The following is a 14751-nucleotide window of genomic DNA, read 5'->3' on the forward strand; positions in this document are numbered from 1 at the left end:
TGTTCAGGAAATCTTGGACGTATGGAAGCCCCCCCAACCTCAAAATGCCTATGATAGCAGCGTCTCACATGAAATGTAAATGACCTATAGAAAGGACGCTATGAATTGAAAACAGAGATAATATATGTACCTTAGTTATCCATGAAAATATTTCAATGCAAACAAGTTAAAAATTAAAGTAAAGTAAAATCCCAAGGGAGAAATGCAATTTAGGAGGCCAGCTTACCTGAAAAGCTGTCCTTATCCATGGCAATCAGATCCCTTGCTTGATAGATATAACATCGCAGGTGGTACCTGTTCCCATCTTCAAGGGGAAGAGGGGGGATGAAAAATGCAGCAACAAATTATCCAAGTTCATGCCGAAGCTTTAAAACCAAACTTGCAAGACGCAGTTTTAGAATAGCATTCCATTACAGCACAGAAAGCAAATTACGAAACTTCACGACCTCCAAGGCAGGGTGATGCCATCATCGGTGCCAACTCCCTGGGGCCCTGCGTGCCCGAGCACCCACAAAATTCCCCATGCAAGGACTGGGCACCCACAAATTTCAGTGCCAGGGCCATGAACACTGTGAGGCACCCATGGTCACGGGGTCAAGTTGGCACTCCTGATGCCCACAGAGGAGGAGAGGTCTATCACTGCCGCTCCAGGTAACCTGGTGTCCTTTGGATATTTCAGACTGCTCCAGTCATGGGAGAGGAATGGGGTTTCAGGGTAAAAGGGGTCTTGTAGTAGGAGCTGTTGAACCTTCCACACACCCCAACAAACACACCCACCCACCCACCCACCCACCCACCTATGGCTTGCCCACTCAAGTCCTCATTTTTTCAACAAAGAAGCTGCAATAGAACAGGGCCTGGCTGGTGGGGGGGGGGGCTTCATGGGGGAGACACCAAGGGGAGGGGGAGAGGCTATGGGGAGAGGCTATGGGGAGCTAAACATAAGGCACAGCAAGGATTCAACTTCCCTCCTTTATATGCCACTACTGATCCAAAATTGGAGCCCTGGTTTATATACTGCAGGTGTGCGTTTCAGAAAAGGGGCACATCATCTTCCCACACAGTTTGGCCAAAAACATACACAGTCCCTGAGCACCAGGGTTGTGTCATCCTAATCAGATCTTCTGAGAAGTGCAGGTTATTTTCTCTGTGTGTGTCTCTGGTGATTGCACACCCAGATTTTTTTTTTAAGGGGCTGGTTTGCTTGCAATCATAAAAAAAATTGCTTATGTGATTGATTTGACGAATTCTCTGAGCCTGGAAAGATCCCATCTCTCTTTTGTCCAGCACAACCATAACCGCTTCCCAGTTCCAGTCAACATCCTCTTGCTCTCGCTCTAAGAAACCCAATTAGATGCATTTGGCAACAGAAGCAGACTGCGCTCTTACAGTCAAAAATGCAGGAGATTGTGGGACGGTTCACGCCAAAGTTGAGGGTCGACACCGATTTGCCATCGTCACTCTTGTCGTCCGTCACTCCGCCCTGAAGAAAGAAATCAGTTCCATTATGAGCTGCAGCAGTTTTGAGATTTTGGGGTGATGAGAGGGTGGAGAGCCACTCCACCCGATGGCTAATTTTCCTACAGGAGTAGAAACCCAGAAGATGGCTGCCTTCAGTCGCCACACATGAACAATGGGAATTGTAGTCCATCGAGAACTCGAGGACATCCCTGATTTATGCTTTTTGAGCCATAGTGACATGGCTATCTCACCTTCAAAATAGCTGGGGCAACCAGCTATCCAATGGTTAGACAGGGCAGAGAGAGTGTGCTTGGTTTTTGTTTTGTTTTTCAGTGCCAGCCTAGGTCTGGGAAGGGATGAACTGGGAAAGTATTGCTTAATTCTAGCAATCATCTAATGAAGTGGCAACATGTACAAAAAATGTGCAGAGTCTCATCATGCCACAACCTGCCACCAATGATGTGACGGGGCTGCTCCAGCGCAACGTTTCATCACAGTCGTCCAACACTTTATTCCTTCTTTCCTGAGGTGAGGCAACATGACAGAAGTTTTTTTAAATGACGCCTGGCGCAGAGAAAATGGACAGAGAAAGGTTCTTCTCCCTCTCCCATAACACTAGAATTCAGTGGGGACATCCCATGATGCTCAAGCCAACCCTTGAATTCTATGAGTGGCAAATAACTCATTGGCCCCTTAATGGCATTCAACAGAGCAGAGTGCAACCTTCTTCCAAGAGCTCATCCAGTCTTCCCTTTTGCCTTGCACTTTCCAGGTCAAGTCTACAGTTTCCAAGTCCATGTCCAAGTGTGCTTCCCCCCCCCCCAAATGTTTACTGCAGAATCAGCTACCTCTGAAGGTGGCCTGGAAACTACAACTAATCCAGAATGCGGCAGCTAGACTGGTGACTGGGAGCGGCCACCGAGACCACATAACACTGGTCCTGAAAGACCTACATTGGCTCCCAGTACATTTCTGAGCACAATTCAAAGTGTTGGTGCTGAGCTTTAAAGCCCTAAACGGCCTTGGCCCAGTAGACCTGAAGGAGCGTCTTCACCCCCATCGTTCTGCCCAGACACTGAGGTCCTGCTCCAAGGGCCTTCTGGCGGTTCCCTCCCTGTGAGAAGCCAAGTTACAGGGAACCAGGCTGAGGGACTTCTCGATGGTGGCGCCCGCCCTGTGGAACGCCCTCCCACCAGATGTCAAGGAAATAAGCAGCTATTTTATCTTTAAAAGACATCTAAAGGCAGCCCTGTTTAGGGAAGTTTTCAATGTTTGATGTTTTATTGTGTTTTTAGTATTCTGTGGGGAGCCGCTCAGAGTGGCTGGGGAAACCCAGCCAGATGGGCGGGGTATAAATAATAAATTATGATTATTATTATGATTATTATGATTATAGGGCAATTCAGGTTTTCCCGCAGACTGCTGTTGGTTACAATTCAGTGGTAAAGATTGGTTTCTCCTGGGGGAAGCACCAGGAGAAGAAGAAAAGAGAGGAAAATAGCTGTCAGATGCAGACCTGGAAATCCCAGACCTGTGCCTAGAGATGTAGAGCGAAGATAAGTGTGGATAACCCTGAGCTGAGATAAGCCCAGACCGGTTTGTCACTGTGGATACTGGGAGACTGGTTCAGGGGTTGCTTTGGGGGCAGAGTGAGGACTGGAAGTCTCCTTAACCCCCAACCCTGCCCATAAAACACGACAAGCCTTGAGCTAGCTCTGCTATAAACGGAGCTCAAAGAACTAGCTGTTAAACGTATTTTGCTAAGAATGTCGGCCAGTAAAGTTAATGGAGTATAACTTCTCTTAATGGTCCGCCCAGTGCCTTGAAACCCAGCTTGAAAGGCAGCCCACCCCAGCACCCTTTGTCTCCTTCTCCTGCTCCCCAAAGGCTCCTTTTATCGCCTGCTAATTGGGGCAATCAGGGTGAAATATTTGGCTGCAGGAAACAGGGGCTCCGTGTGATGATCCCGCTTCCTGGATTAACGCAACCCCCCAAACTTTCCATCTTTTCAAGTCTCAGATGTTTGGCAATGGCCTGGAAAACGGCAACCACTGTGCAATTCCCAGCCCCTCTGGGGGGGGGCCGCTTGGTCCTAGAGAACATGTCAGGTGGTCCAGCTCTTTCCACCCAAAAAATCCCCCATCAGGAATAGACATTAGCGTGAGATTCCTGCAGAGGAAACATAGGCTTTGCAGCTCCGACCATTCCTGATAATTGGGGACGCTGAGATTTTGCTAACGCTGCCTTGAAAATATGCTTCTCCTTCTTGCTTGCTTTCCCTCAAATCTTTTTGCTGGCTGCCTATTTTCTCGAAGGAAGAACCAAGGAAGTCTCAAGAGCTGGCTGAAGAGATCCACGGTTGCTTGCGCAGGCTTTTCTGATCTAGAGCCCTTCCTCCCCCTGAGGAAGACCTTGCTGAGCCAAAGGCGCACACAGTCCTGTGGCACAGTGTGGCTGAGTTCTTGATCAAAACAAGCCTGAATGGAGATTTTTTTATAGCAGAGTCAAGCCTGGTCACACAAGACCTGCTCTAGCCTATTGTTGTTCAAGATGCTCTCCGTTTTGCCCAGTTGTTCACCCTGAGATCCCTTCCTTTGCCCAGAGATGGGTGGTGAAGCACCAAAGAGCTCCCAACTCCCCCCAAGACGTCATTCATGGCGTGGATTCTTCCAGGATCCACTCCCAATAGAATCAGGGTGCCAGTGATCTGTCCCACCAAACCCAGGGCTTCTAAACTGAGGGATTCAGATATCTCAGCTGCAAACCACCTGGGCTTGCATGAATCAGCCCCCAGGATTACTAACAGGGTGAGGCAGAAGGAAAAAGCACCCTGGTCTCCCCCCACCATTCCCAGATGCACTTCTCAGGTTCCAGTTGGCACCCTAACAGGCTTCCCCAGTGTCAGGGGCCTGCCATTGGAACAGGGGAAAGAGGAAGGGGGCGTTTGGGATACAGAGAGCCTCCTACGCTTGTGAGGAGCACTCAGGGCTGATTTCCTTCAGAATGGATAGGTGGGATCTTCTTGCAGTCCATGGGACTCTCAGGAGCCTCCTCCAGCACCTCATTGCTCAGTCCTAACTCTGGGTCATTTATGAACTACAGTGGTACCTCGGTTTAAGAAAAGTCCGGTTTACAAACTCCGCAAAACTGGAAATAGTGTCCCGGTTTGAGAACTTTACCTCGGTCTAAGAACGGAATCCGAACGGTGTAAGGGCACAAGCGGCGGGAGGCTTCTTTAGGGAAAGCGTGCCTCAGTTTAAGAACGGTTTGTTTTAAGAATGGACTTCCGGAACAGATTAAGTTCATAAACCGATGTACCACTGTAGTTTAAAAAGCACAGATCCCAGTGCCATTCCTTGGGGGTCTAAACCTTCTCCTTCTCTCCATTTGGAGAATGGTCCATTTCTTCCTGAGCTTTGCTTCCTGCAACTTAACCAATCTTGATCCACTCAAGGATTTGATCTGGAGGCTATTTTTGAGATTCCCATACCTGCCAAGGCGCAACTGTGAGCCCCCTGACCTTAAAAACACACCTCCTTGTTTCCGCTGCTTGTGACTTGCTACAGACAAAAAGAAAAGAAACCTCTATAGGAAATGTATCTATATATAATATTTCCACCCCACCCTTCCTCCCATAGGAAGCCAGGGGGGCATTGATTCCATATTGGAGGGTCTGGCTGTTATTTTTGGTGCTAACTGCATGCTGGAAGTGAGAGAACTGACACATATTTACATGTGTTTACATGTGTGGACACGTTTCGGGAGGAAAGCAAAGGCAAGAACCCAAAACTGCCAAGAGTTGCCATTTCCCCATGGAATCCTGCAGGCAAACAGTAGCACAGAGTGGTTTTAAGGAACAAGGACATGGGCTGTGTGATTTTTGTGTGGCTTTTTTTTTTCCCGGGATGGGGAATGAGATGCAAACTCAAAGCGAAGCCCTTGGCTGCATCCCAAAGGTCAAGATGCATTTTTGAATTGGAAGCCCAGGAGTGCTTGGAAAAAAGGCTCCCAAAACCTATAAAATCTGGCAAAACCATTTAGCAAAGTATTCGGCCTTGGAACCACAGGGAGGGAACCCACTAATCCCAAGCTATGAAGAGTTTGGAGGGGATCCAAGATGACCTACTGCACTTGAGAATTCAGGACTGGGCCCCAACCCTCCCAGAGTCGGCCTCGCGCCATGAGGTCTGGCCGCCGAGCCAGGATGGGGCCTGAGTCACCTGCTAAGCTGTGTGCACAGGGGATAATGTGCAGCCCAGCAAGGCAATGTTCAGGAAAGGGAGCAGACATGCTCAGACTAGGAAGCAGAAAATTGTGGGGCTGGAAGGGACCCCAGTTAAAGCCATGGTTTTCCCAATAGTGATTTATGGAAGCGAGAGCTGGACCATCAAGAAGGCTGATCACCGAAGAACTGATGCTTTTGAATTCTGGTGCTGGAGGAGACTCTTGAGAGTCCCATGGACTGCAAGAAGATCAAACCTCTCCATTCTGAAGGAAATCAGCCCTGAGTGCTCACTGGAAGGACAGATCCTGAAGCTGAGGCTCCAAGACTTTGGCCACCTCAGGAGAAGAGAAGACTCCCTGGAAAAGACCCTGATGTTGGGAAAGATGGAGGGCACAAGGAGAAGGGGACGACAGAGGACGAGATGGTTGGACAGTGTTCTCGAAGCTACCAAACTGTGGGAGGCAGTGGAAGACAGGCGTGCCTGGCGTGCTCTGGTCCAGGGGATCACACGAAGAGGCGGATACGACTAAACGACTAAACAACAACAACAAAAGGGACCCAAGGGTCATCTAGTCCAACCCCCTGCAATGCCGGAGTCTCAACTAAAGCGTCCATAACAGGAATGAGCGTCGGGCAGTGAAGTGGCCCATTTTGCTGGCAACACTAAATTGATCACAGTCATTGAAACAAAACAGAATGAAGATTGCAAAGAGCTGCGTAAGGACCTCCACAAAGCGAGTTATCGGGCACCCAATGGCAAATGCAATTCGCTGTCAACAAGTGTAAAGGAATGCATGTCGGAATGCAAACAGTATCGATGCCACATCCATGCTCATGGGGTCTGAACTGGCAGGGACCGACCAGGAACCAGACCTCAGAGTCCCAGCATATACCTGAATGAAGAGGTTAACCCATGCGTACGCAACCTAAGGCCCGGGGGCTGGATCTGGCCCAATCACCTTCTAAATCTGGCCCACGAACGGTCCAGGAATCAGCGTGTTTTTACATGAGTAGAATGTGTCCTTTTATTTAAAATGCACCTCTGGGTTACAGTGGTGCCCCGCAAGACGAACGCCTTGCAAGACGGAAAACCCACTAGACGAAAGGGTTTTCCGTTTTGGAGGCACTTTGCAAAACGAATTTCCCTATGGGCTTGCTTCGCAAGACGAAAATGTCTTGCGAGTTCCTGCGGGGTTTTTTCCCTTTTTTCCCCCTTTTCCTAAGCCGTTAAGCCGCTTATCAGCTGATCCGCTGATAAGCCGCTTAACAGCTGATCGCTAAAAGCCGCTAAACCGCTAATAGGGCTAATCCGCTAAGCTGTCAATGGGCTTGCTTCGCAAGACGAAAAAACCGCTATATGAAGAGCCTCACAGAATGGATTAATTTCATCTTGCGAGGCACCTCTGTATTTGTGGGGCATAGGAATTCGTTCATTATTTTTTTCAAAATATAGTCCGGCCCCCCACAAGGTCTGAGGGACAGTGGACCAGCCCCCTGCTGAAAAGGTTTGCTGACCCCTGGGTTAACCCAATGTTCAGCGGCTGTGAAAAAGGTGAATTCCATGGCAGGGTTCATTAGGAAAGGATTTGAAAGTAAGAGGAGCCAATAAAACCCTTCCCTTATACAAATCTAAGGCACGACCACATTTGGAAAACTGTGTCCCATTTTGGTCACCTCGCCTCAAAAAGGATGGAGCTGTAGAGTTGGAAAAGGACGATCAAATTAATCAAGGGGGGTGGAGCAAATTTCCTAGAAGATTGGGACTTTTTAATTTGGAGCAAAGGCAAGAAGACAGAAGTTTATGAAATTATGCCTGGCACAGAGAAAGCAGAGAAAGAAAAGCTTCTCTCCCTTTCTCTCAATACTAGGACTTGCAGACATCCCATGAAGATGGAAGATTCAGGACAGAGAAAAGAAAGGCCTTTTTCAGGCAGTTAAACTATGGAACTCCCTGCCACTAGAGGCAGTGATGACCACCAATTTGGATGGCGTTAAAAAGAGGATTGGGCAGATTCCTGGAAGGGGAGAGGGCTACTGATGGGCTACTAGCCACGAAGGTTATGAGCTGCCACCACAATTGGAGGCAGCGATGCTTCTGAATCTCAGGTGCTGGAAACCGCTGGAGTCGAGAGCTGCTCTTGCACTCGGGTTCTACCTGAGGGTTCCTCATGAAGGCATCTGGTTGGCCCCTGTGAGAACAGGAGGCTGGAGGAGATGGGTCAGCTGTTTCTAGGCTTGTACGTTGTGTTCCTACTATGGGGAAATTAAGATGGCTGGTGAGCTAATTCACCCAACAAGGAGTCCAACCAAAGAACGCTGGGGGTTTTTAAAGGAACTCCTGTGGTGGGGGGAAGGAGAGCTGGAACAACTAGGGAATATCCTCCAACTTTTCTCCACTGGAAATAAGGATGTCTTATTCCATTAGGGACGCGGGTGGCTCTGTGGGTTAAACTGTAGGGCTTGCCGATCAGAAGGTCGGTGGTTCGAATCCCCGCGACGGGGTGAGCTCCTGTTGCTCAGTCCCAGCTCCTGCCAACCTAGCAGTTCGAAAGCACATCAAAGTGTAAGTAGATAAATAGGTACCACTCTGGTGGGAAGGTAAATAGTGTTTCTGTGCGCTGCTCTGGTTCGCCAGAAGCGGCTTGGTCATGCTGGCCACATGACCCGGAAGCTGTACGCCGGCTCCCTCGGCCAGTAAAGCGAGATGAACGCCGCAACCCCAGAGCCAGCCACGACTGGACCTAATGGTCAGGGGTCCCTTTACCTTTACCTTTATTCCATTATTATTATTATTATTATTATTATTATTATTATTTCATTATTTCATTATTTCATTATTTATACCTAACCATCTGACTTGCCCAGCCACTCTGGACAGCTTCCAACATATATAAAAACATAATAAAACGCTAAACATTAAAAAAAACCTTCCCTGCACAGGGAGGCCTTCAGACGTCTTCTAAAGCTTGTACAGTGGTACCTCGGGTTACATACGCTTCTTATTAGAGATGCTTCAGGTTACAAACTCCGCTAACCCAGAAATAGTACCTTGCTTCAGGATGAGAACAGAAATCGCGCAGCAGCAGCAGGAGGCCCCATTAGCTAAAGTGGTGCTTCAGGTTAAGAACAGTTTCAGGTTAAGAACAGACCACCGTAACGAATTAAGTACTTAACCCCAGGTATCACTGTATAGTTATCTTATTTCCTTGGCTCAAGAGTTGAATAACCCTCCAATGAAAATAGGGACGTCCTAAGGAAAAGCGGGGTGTTTGGGAATCAAATCAGAATCTAGGACGGCTTCTGTAAATCCAGGACTCTCCCTGGAAAATAGGGATACTTCAAGGGTCTGCCAGGGTGTCGGGGGGGCAGGGGATGATAAAGGGGGGGCAGCAGAATGTAAGGAGAAGCTGCTGGATCAGGTCGGTGGCCCACTGGGTTCAGCATCGTGTCCATGGCTCAAATCCTGTGGAAGCAGGATTTGAGCTATGAGGGTGGTATTGGGGGTGGGGGGCAGCCAGGTTGGCAGGGGGGGCAGCGGACATATGAACGCACACAGGCTGGAAGACAGAGCTCAGCCTCTATTCCAGGATTCCCAAGGTGGAGAGCTTGGGAAATGTGGGGGGGGTGCTATCCCCTCCAAAGGCCCCCCCACCAGAGCCCTGCAGAAGCCTGTTTTTCGCCCCCCCAGCTGCCCTCACAGTAGCAATCCTGGCTGCAGCCCCATTCTGTTTACAGCCTAATGAACATGAAACCAGAGCCGGGCTGCCGCGCTTGAAAGTCCCCCGTAAAACATCCCGGCTCAAACCGGCGCTTGAAAGGCAGCCGGACGAGACGGTGCTCCAGGGCCCCCCCCCCCCCCGCGTCCCGTCATTTCCTAACCTCTCCAAAGTTCACCTCCTGCTGGGGAGCTGAGAGCCAGGAGTGTCTCACATGCACAAAGCCGTACACAGGTTGCCCCGGCCGTTAGTTGGCGCGGCAAAGACTTCCCACACAATGCAACAGATGCTGCCACCCAGATTGCGGGCTTTGCAATGCTCAAGGTTTATGGGGGGGCCACCTGAGGCCACGGCAGCGACAGCACCCGACTTGCAGCGCAGAGTCCAGCCAGTTTCCTAAATGCACAGCGGAAGCTGTGCAGAGAACCTTTTACACCAAGTTTGGGGAGAATAGAGGAGAGCAGCTGTTGTTCAGATCTACGGGGCGCCCCCATTTGGAATAGTGGGTGCTGTGTTCTGGTTACCTCGCCTCCGAAAGGGTCCTGTCAAGTTGGAAAAGCCTCACAAACACGAAGCCAAAATAAGTATTTCTCCCATGAAAATAGGGATATCCCATTCCATCATGATAATTTTACTCTGCGCAGCTTCCAACCTACAGTCGTACCTTGGATCCCAAACGCCTTGGTACTCGGACGTTTCGGTTCCCAAACACCGCAAACCCGGAAGTGAATGCTCAGGTTTGTGAACTATTTTTGGAACCCGAACGTCCGACGGGGCTTCTGTGGCTTCCGATTAGCTACAGGAGCTTCCTGCAGCCAATCAGAAGCCGTGCTTTGGTTTCCAAATGTTTTGGAAGTCGAACAGACTTCTGGAACGGATTCTGTTCAACTTCCAAGCTACAACTGTGTATAAAAATATAACTTCCCTCTGCAGGATTGCCTTCAGATTACAGGTCAGGTAATGCCATGCCCCCCCCCAACATTTCCCCAATGAAAATATGGATGTCCTAAGGAAAAGTTGGGATGCTGGTGGCGCTGTGGGTTAAACCACAGAGCCTAGGACTTGCCAATCGGAAGGTCGGCAGTTCAAATCCCCGTAATGGGGTGAGCTCCTGTCACTCGGTCCCTGCTCCTGCCAACCTAGCAGTTTGAAAGAACATCAAAGTGCAAGTAGATAAATAGGTTCCGCTCTGGTAGGAAGGTAAACGGTGTTTCCATGCGCTGCTCTGGTTCGCCAGAAGCGGCTTAGTCCTGCTGGCCACATGACCCGGAAGCTGTACGCAGGCTCCCTCGGCCAATAAAGCGAGACGAGCGCCAAAACTCCAGAGTTGGCCACGACTGGACCTAATGGTCAGGGGTCCCTTTACCTTTAAGGAAAAGTGGGACATCAAAGCAGAAACCGAGACAGCTTCTCTAAATCAGGGGTGTCCCTGGAAAACAGGGAATCTTTGAGGGTGTGCTACCCTGTGAGAGAAGATTGCAGTGTTGGGGAGCTTTTAGTTTAGAGAAAAGACGAGTCTGGGCTCATCCATTTGTGCCACATTTTCAAGGCACAGGTCAGTGCTTTCGAGGTCTCTGTCTGAGTGGGTTTTGGGTTGCCTTGCTTGTTTGTTTGTTTGCCCCTCTGCTTTCCCGGGAAAACCCGCTATTCATCACTGAATTGGAGCAAATGGGACCTGGGTTTTCCACGGAGTCGGAGAGTGTTCTTGTCCTCCTGCTTGCGGTTTCCCATTGCTGTATCTGCATGGCCAACGTGAGAACAGGAGCCTGAGCTGGATGGGCCCCTGGCCTGATCCTGCAGGGGTCTTCTTAAGAGGAAGAGAAGGGGCAAGAAGTAGAGCAAGAAGAACGGAAATCTCTGCACCAGATTAGACTTCCCAGAGGGCATCTTGTGGGGCAGGCAGAGGCCATGAAGCCCACCTCCTTCAGAACCACATTTTGTGTGCAGTCACAGTTATATGGCAAAGGAAACTTGGCCAGTTCTCAAGGCGAATAAGAATATACCAAAGAGGGGAAAAAGGAGGAAAAAAACACCCTTAAAAAAAAAAAAACCACATGACTACATTTTATATATTAACTTGTTTAAAACGTACTCCAAATGTCAAGAAAGAAGGAAAGGACGAAATGTAGCAAAAAATAAGGAAAATCCTAGGGCAGAGGGAGGGGGAAATATAATAGCGTCTTTGTGCTGGGAGTTCTTTGGTTCCCATTAGCTCCTTGAAAAGCCAAGAGATTATGAAATCCAATGTCTTAAGAAAGCCAGCATATTAGTTAAGAAAATAAATGTGGGAAGGGGGAGCCGGTGAGGGGCAGCTTTTGGGGAGAGGTTGACAGCAAGGCTTCCAGCCAGGCAGGCGAACAGCGGCCTTGATTTCGGCAGTATTTAAAGCAGCTAGGAAAACAGCCCTGGACAGGTGTCTGTGACTCCCTGGGATGAGGTCATCGCAAGTGGGGACAGCTGCAGAAGGACACAGGCCTCGAACCCGGCACCTCGTGGGCCGAAGCCAAGGTGCAGCCCAGCAGAGCCCGGGCCAAACCACTACAGTCAGATTGTGCGGCGCTACGATTCCTAGGCGGCGCTGGTGGGAGTTGTAGTTTGAGCTAGTTGGAGGGGGCCAGGTCAGCCCAGTGGTCTGCCAGAGGTTAATGCCAGAAGACCTCAGAAGAGTCTGCTGGATCAGGCCAGAGGGGGGCCATCTGGTCCAGCCAGAAGGAGGATGGGGGGGGGGAGTGAGAGGTTTGGTTGCACGGGACACAGAGCATCGGGGGTGCCATAATAATAATAATATTTTTTTTATACCCCGCCCTCCCCAGCCAAGACTAGGCTCAGGGTGGCTAACACCTGATATAAAACAATTGATCGAAATACAACTTAAAAAACAAGATTAAAATACAACATTAAAACATTTAAACATAAAAATGTAGCCTCCTTTCAGTGGAAACTCAAATCAAAAACTTTTGGGGGGATAAAAACGTCAAGTCTTCACCAAGGCCAACTATCCAGACTGGTCCTACGTGGGCCAGAAAAAAGCCAGGGAAGTCCCCAAGTAGGAGTTCCATCACAGAAGGAGAAAGGAAAAAGGAAAGAGGGGGAGGGGATCAAGTGGATTCCAAGCCAAAGGCCAGGCAGAACAACTCTGTCTTACAGGCCCTGCGGAAAGAAATCAAATCCCGCAGGGCCCTGGTCTCATGAGACAGAGCGTTCCACCAAGTCGGGGCCAGTGTTGAAAAGGCCCTGCCTCTGGTTGAAGCAGAATGAAAGGTGAGGGGGCGGCACCAAATTTTAACATCGCACGGGGCATCTCTGAAGTTTGAGACCCCAAGGTCCACCAAAACAGGCCAATCAGAGGCCCATTTTGGGAGACCAGCAAGCAGTATCTGAACCCAGTAACACTGTCCCTTCCTGCAGTTTCTAGCAACCACCATTCAGAAGCATCACTCCCTCCAGATTTGATCCTGAAATGTCCCACTTTTCCTTAGGATGTCCCTATTTTTGCTGGATATATGTTGAAGGGTATGGAGTTATCCCACCCCTGAGCCGTCTGAAGGCAATCCTGTAGAGGGAAGTTAATGTTTTATTATGTTTTTTCTATATGTTGGTAGCTGCCCAGCGTGGCTGGGGCAACCCAGTCAGGCTGGGTGGTGTATAAAGAGTAAAATTTTCATGATGGAATGGGACGTCCCTCTTATTTTGGCTTTCTGCTTGTGAGGCTTTTCCAACTCAACAAGATCCTCAACAAGGGACTCGATGGCCCTTGTGGTCTCTTCCAACTCTATGATTCTATGAGGCAAGGTGACCAGAACGCAGCACACCCTGTTCCAAATGGGGGCACACCGTAGATCTGAATAACAGAATTAGGACATTGGCCCTTTCACTTTCAGGGCAGGAGATCAAGAAAGAGCCAGCCAGGGTGTGAATCATCCCTGAGGATTTTCCTCACTTTCCTGAGGCAGAAGAAGAAGAAGAAGAGTTTGGATTTGATATCCAGCCTTTCACTCCCTTTAAGGAGTCTCAAAGCGGCTAACATTCTCCTTTCCCTTCCTCCCCCACAACAAACACTCTGTGAGGTGAGTGGGGCTGAGAGACTTCAAAGAAGTGTGACCGGCCCAAGGTCACCCAGCAGCTGCATGTGGAGGAGCGGGGAATCGAACCCGGTTCACCAGATTACGAGACTACCGCTCTTAACCACTACACCACGCTGGCTCTCTACGTTCTTCCGCTATTTCATCCAGCGGATTCACGGGACAGCCCATAATATCTTGTGCTGTATTCACCACCCTCTGTAGGCACTTCCTATCAGATGATGTCAAACCAGCGTACCACACCGTGATGCAGTATGAAAGGACACTTTCTATTGTGGACCAGTAGAAAGAGAGCATCAAATGTTGCACCAATTGTCAGCCCCCATCTGAAGGCAGCTGAGCACAGCCACAGCCTCACAGGCCTAAAACATCTTCCTGGCCTGCAAGCACATACCGTATTTTTCACTCTATAAGACGCACCAGACCATAAGACGCACCTAGTTTTTGGAGGAGGAAAACAAGAAAAAAATTATTCTGAATCCCAGAAACCAGAAGAGCAAGAGGGATCTGGCTTCTGGGATAGCCGCGCGAAGCCTCTTCAGTGGGATGAAGGTTCCCGCTGCCCGGGAGAGGCTGCGCGTGGCGAGGCCAGGACAGCAAGAGGGATCACTACGCAGTGATCCCACTTGCTGTCCTGGCTTATAGGGCTGGCCTTCTCCCTCCTCGGGGAAAAGCCCCCAAGAGCCGCACACATGCTCCACGCAGCTCTTTAAAGGGAGCGCTGAGCAGAGCCTCCTGCTTGCATTCACTCCATAAGATGCACACACATTTCCCCTTACTTTTTAGGAGGGGCAAAGTGTGTCTTATAGAGCGAAAAATACGGTATTCCCTCAAGGGTCTTTACTTTGGAGACAGGAGCGGGGGGTTGTGCACCGTTGGGGTTGGGGTCAGGGCGCAGTGGCAGTTGGTGGTGGTGGTGCAAGCCCTGCTCCTCACGGACCCCATTCTGCCGACTCACAGCTGAACAGGCAGCGCAGAGTCCCCCACCCTAAAAGGAAGAATATGGGGAACCTACCAGGGCCCCTTCCAGGGCAAAGACGGCCGCGGCGCCCGTTTGCTCGAGGGGCTCCATCCGACGTCTCCAGCGCCGGCGGCGGAAGGAGTCGGTCTTGCAGTACTTCAGGTGGAACTTCCAGCCAAAGAGCGAGGCGTATTCCCAGCCTTCGCCTTCCAGCTCCTCCTGTTTATACTGTGGGGAAAAGGGGAAAGAAGGTTCTAAGCTAAGTGTTGGCTCCTTACCTCTCTTCGCCCTGACCTAGCCACTGTG

At 49.8% G+C, this 14751-nt stretch overlaps 1 protein-coding gene across 8 annotated transcripts in view; it reads right to left on the bottom strand.

Annotated features, from left to right (window-relative positions):
* The window catches only part of DYSF (dysferlin), a 195657-nt gene that overhangs the window by 97972 nt on the left and 82934 nt on the right, over window positions 1-14751 (bottom strand). For all 8 annotated transcript variants that reach the window (XM_079990669.1, XM_079990666.1, XM_079990664.1 and 5 more), the window contains 3 exons: window positions 14500-14673; window positions 1390-1483; window positions 227-304 (listed from right to left, as the gene is read on the bottom strand). In XM_079990669.1, the coding sequence (XP_079846795.1) occupies window positions 227-304; window positions 1390-1483; window positions 14500-14673 (346 nt within the window). The remainder of the gene's footprint in view (window positions 1-226; window positions 305-1389; window positions 1484-14499; window positions 14674-14751) is intronic.

This window comes from Podarcis cretensis (assembly GCF_951804945.1).
Source record: "Podarcis cretensis genome assembly, chromosome: 9".
Taxonomy (NCBI): domain Eukaryota; kingdom Metazoa; phylum Chordata; class Lepidosauria; order Squamata; family Lacertidae; genus Podarcis; species Podarcis cretensis.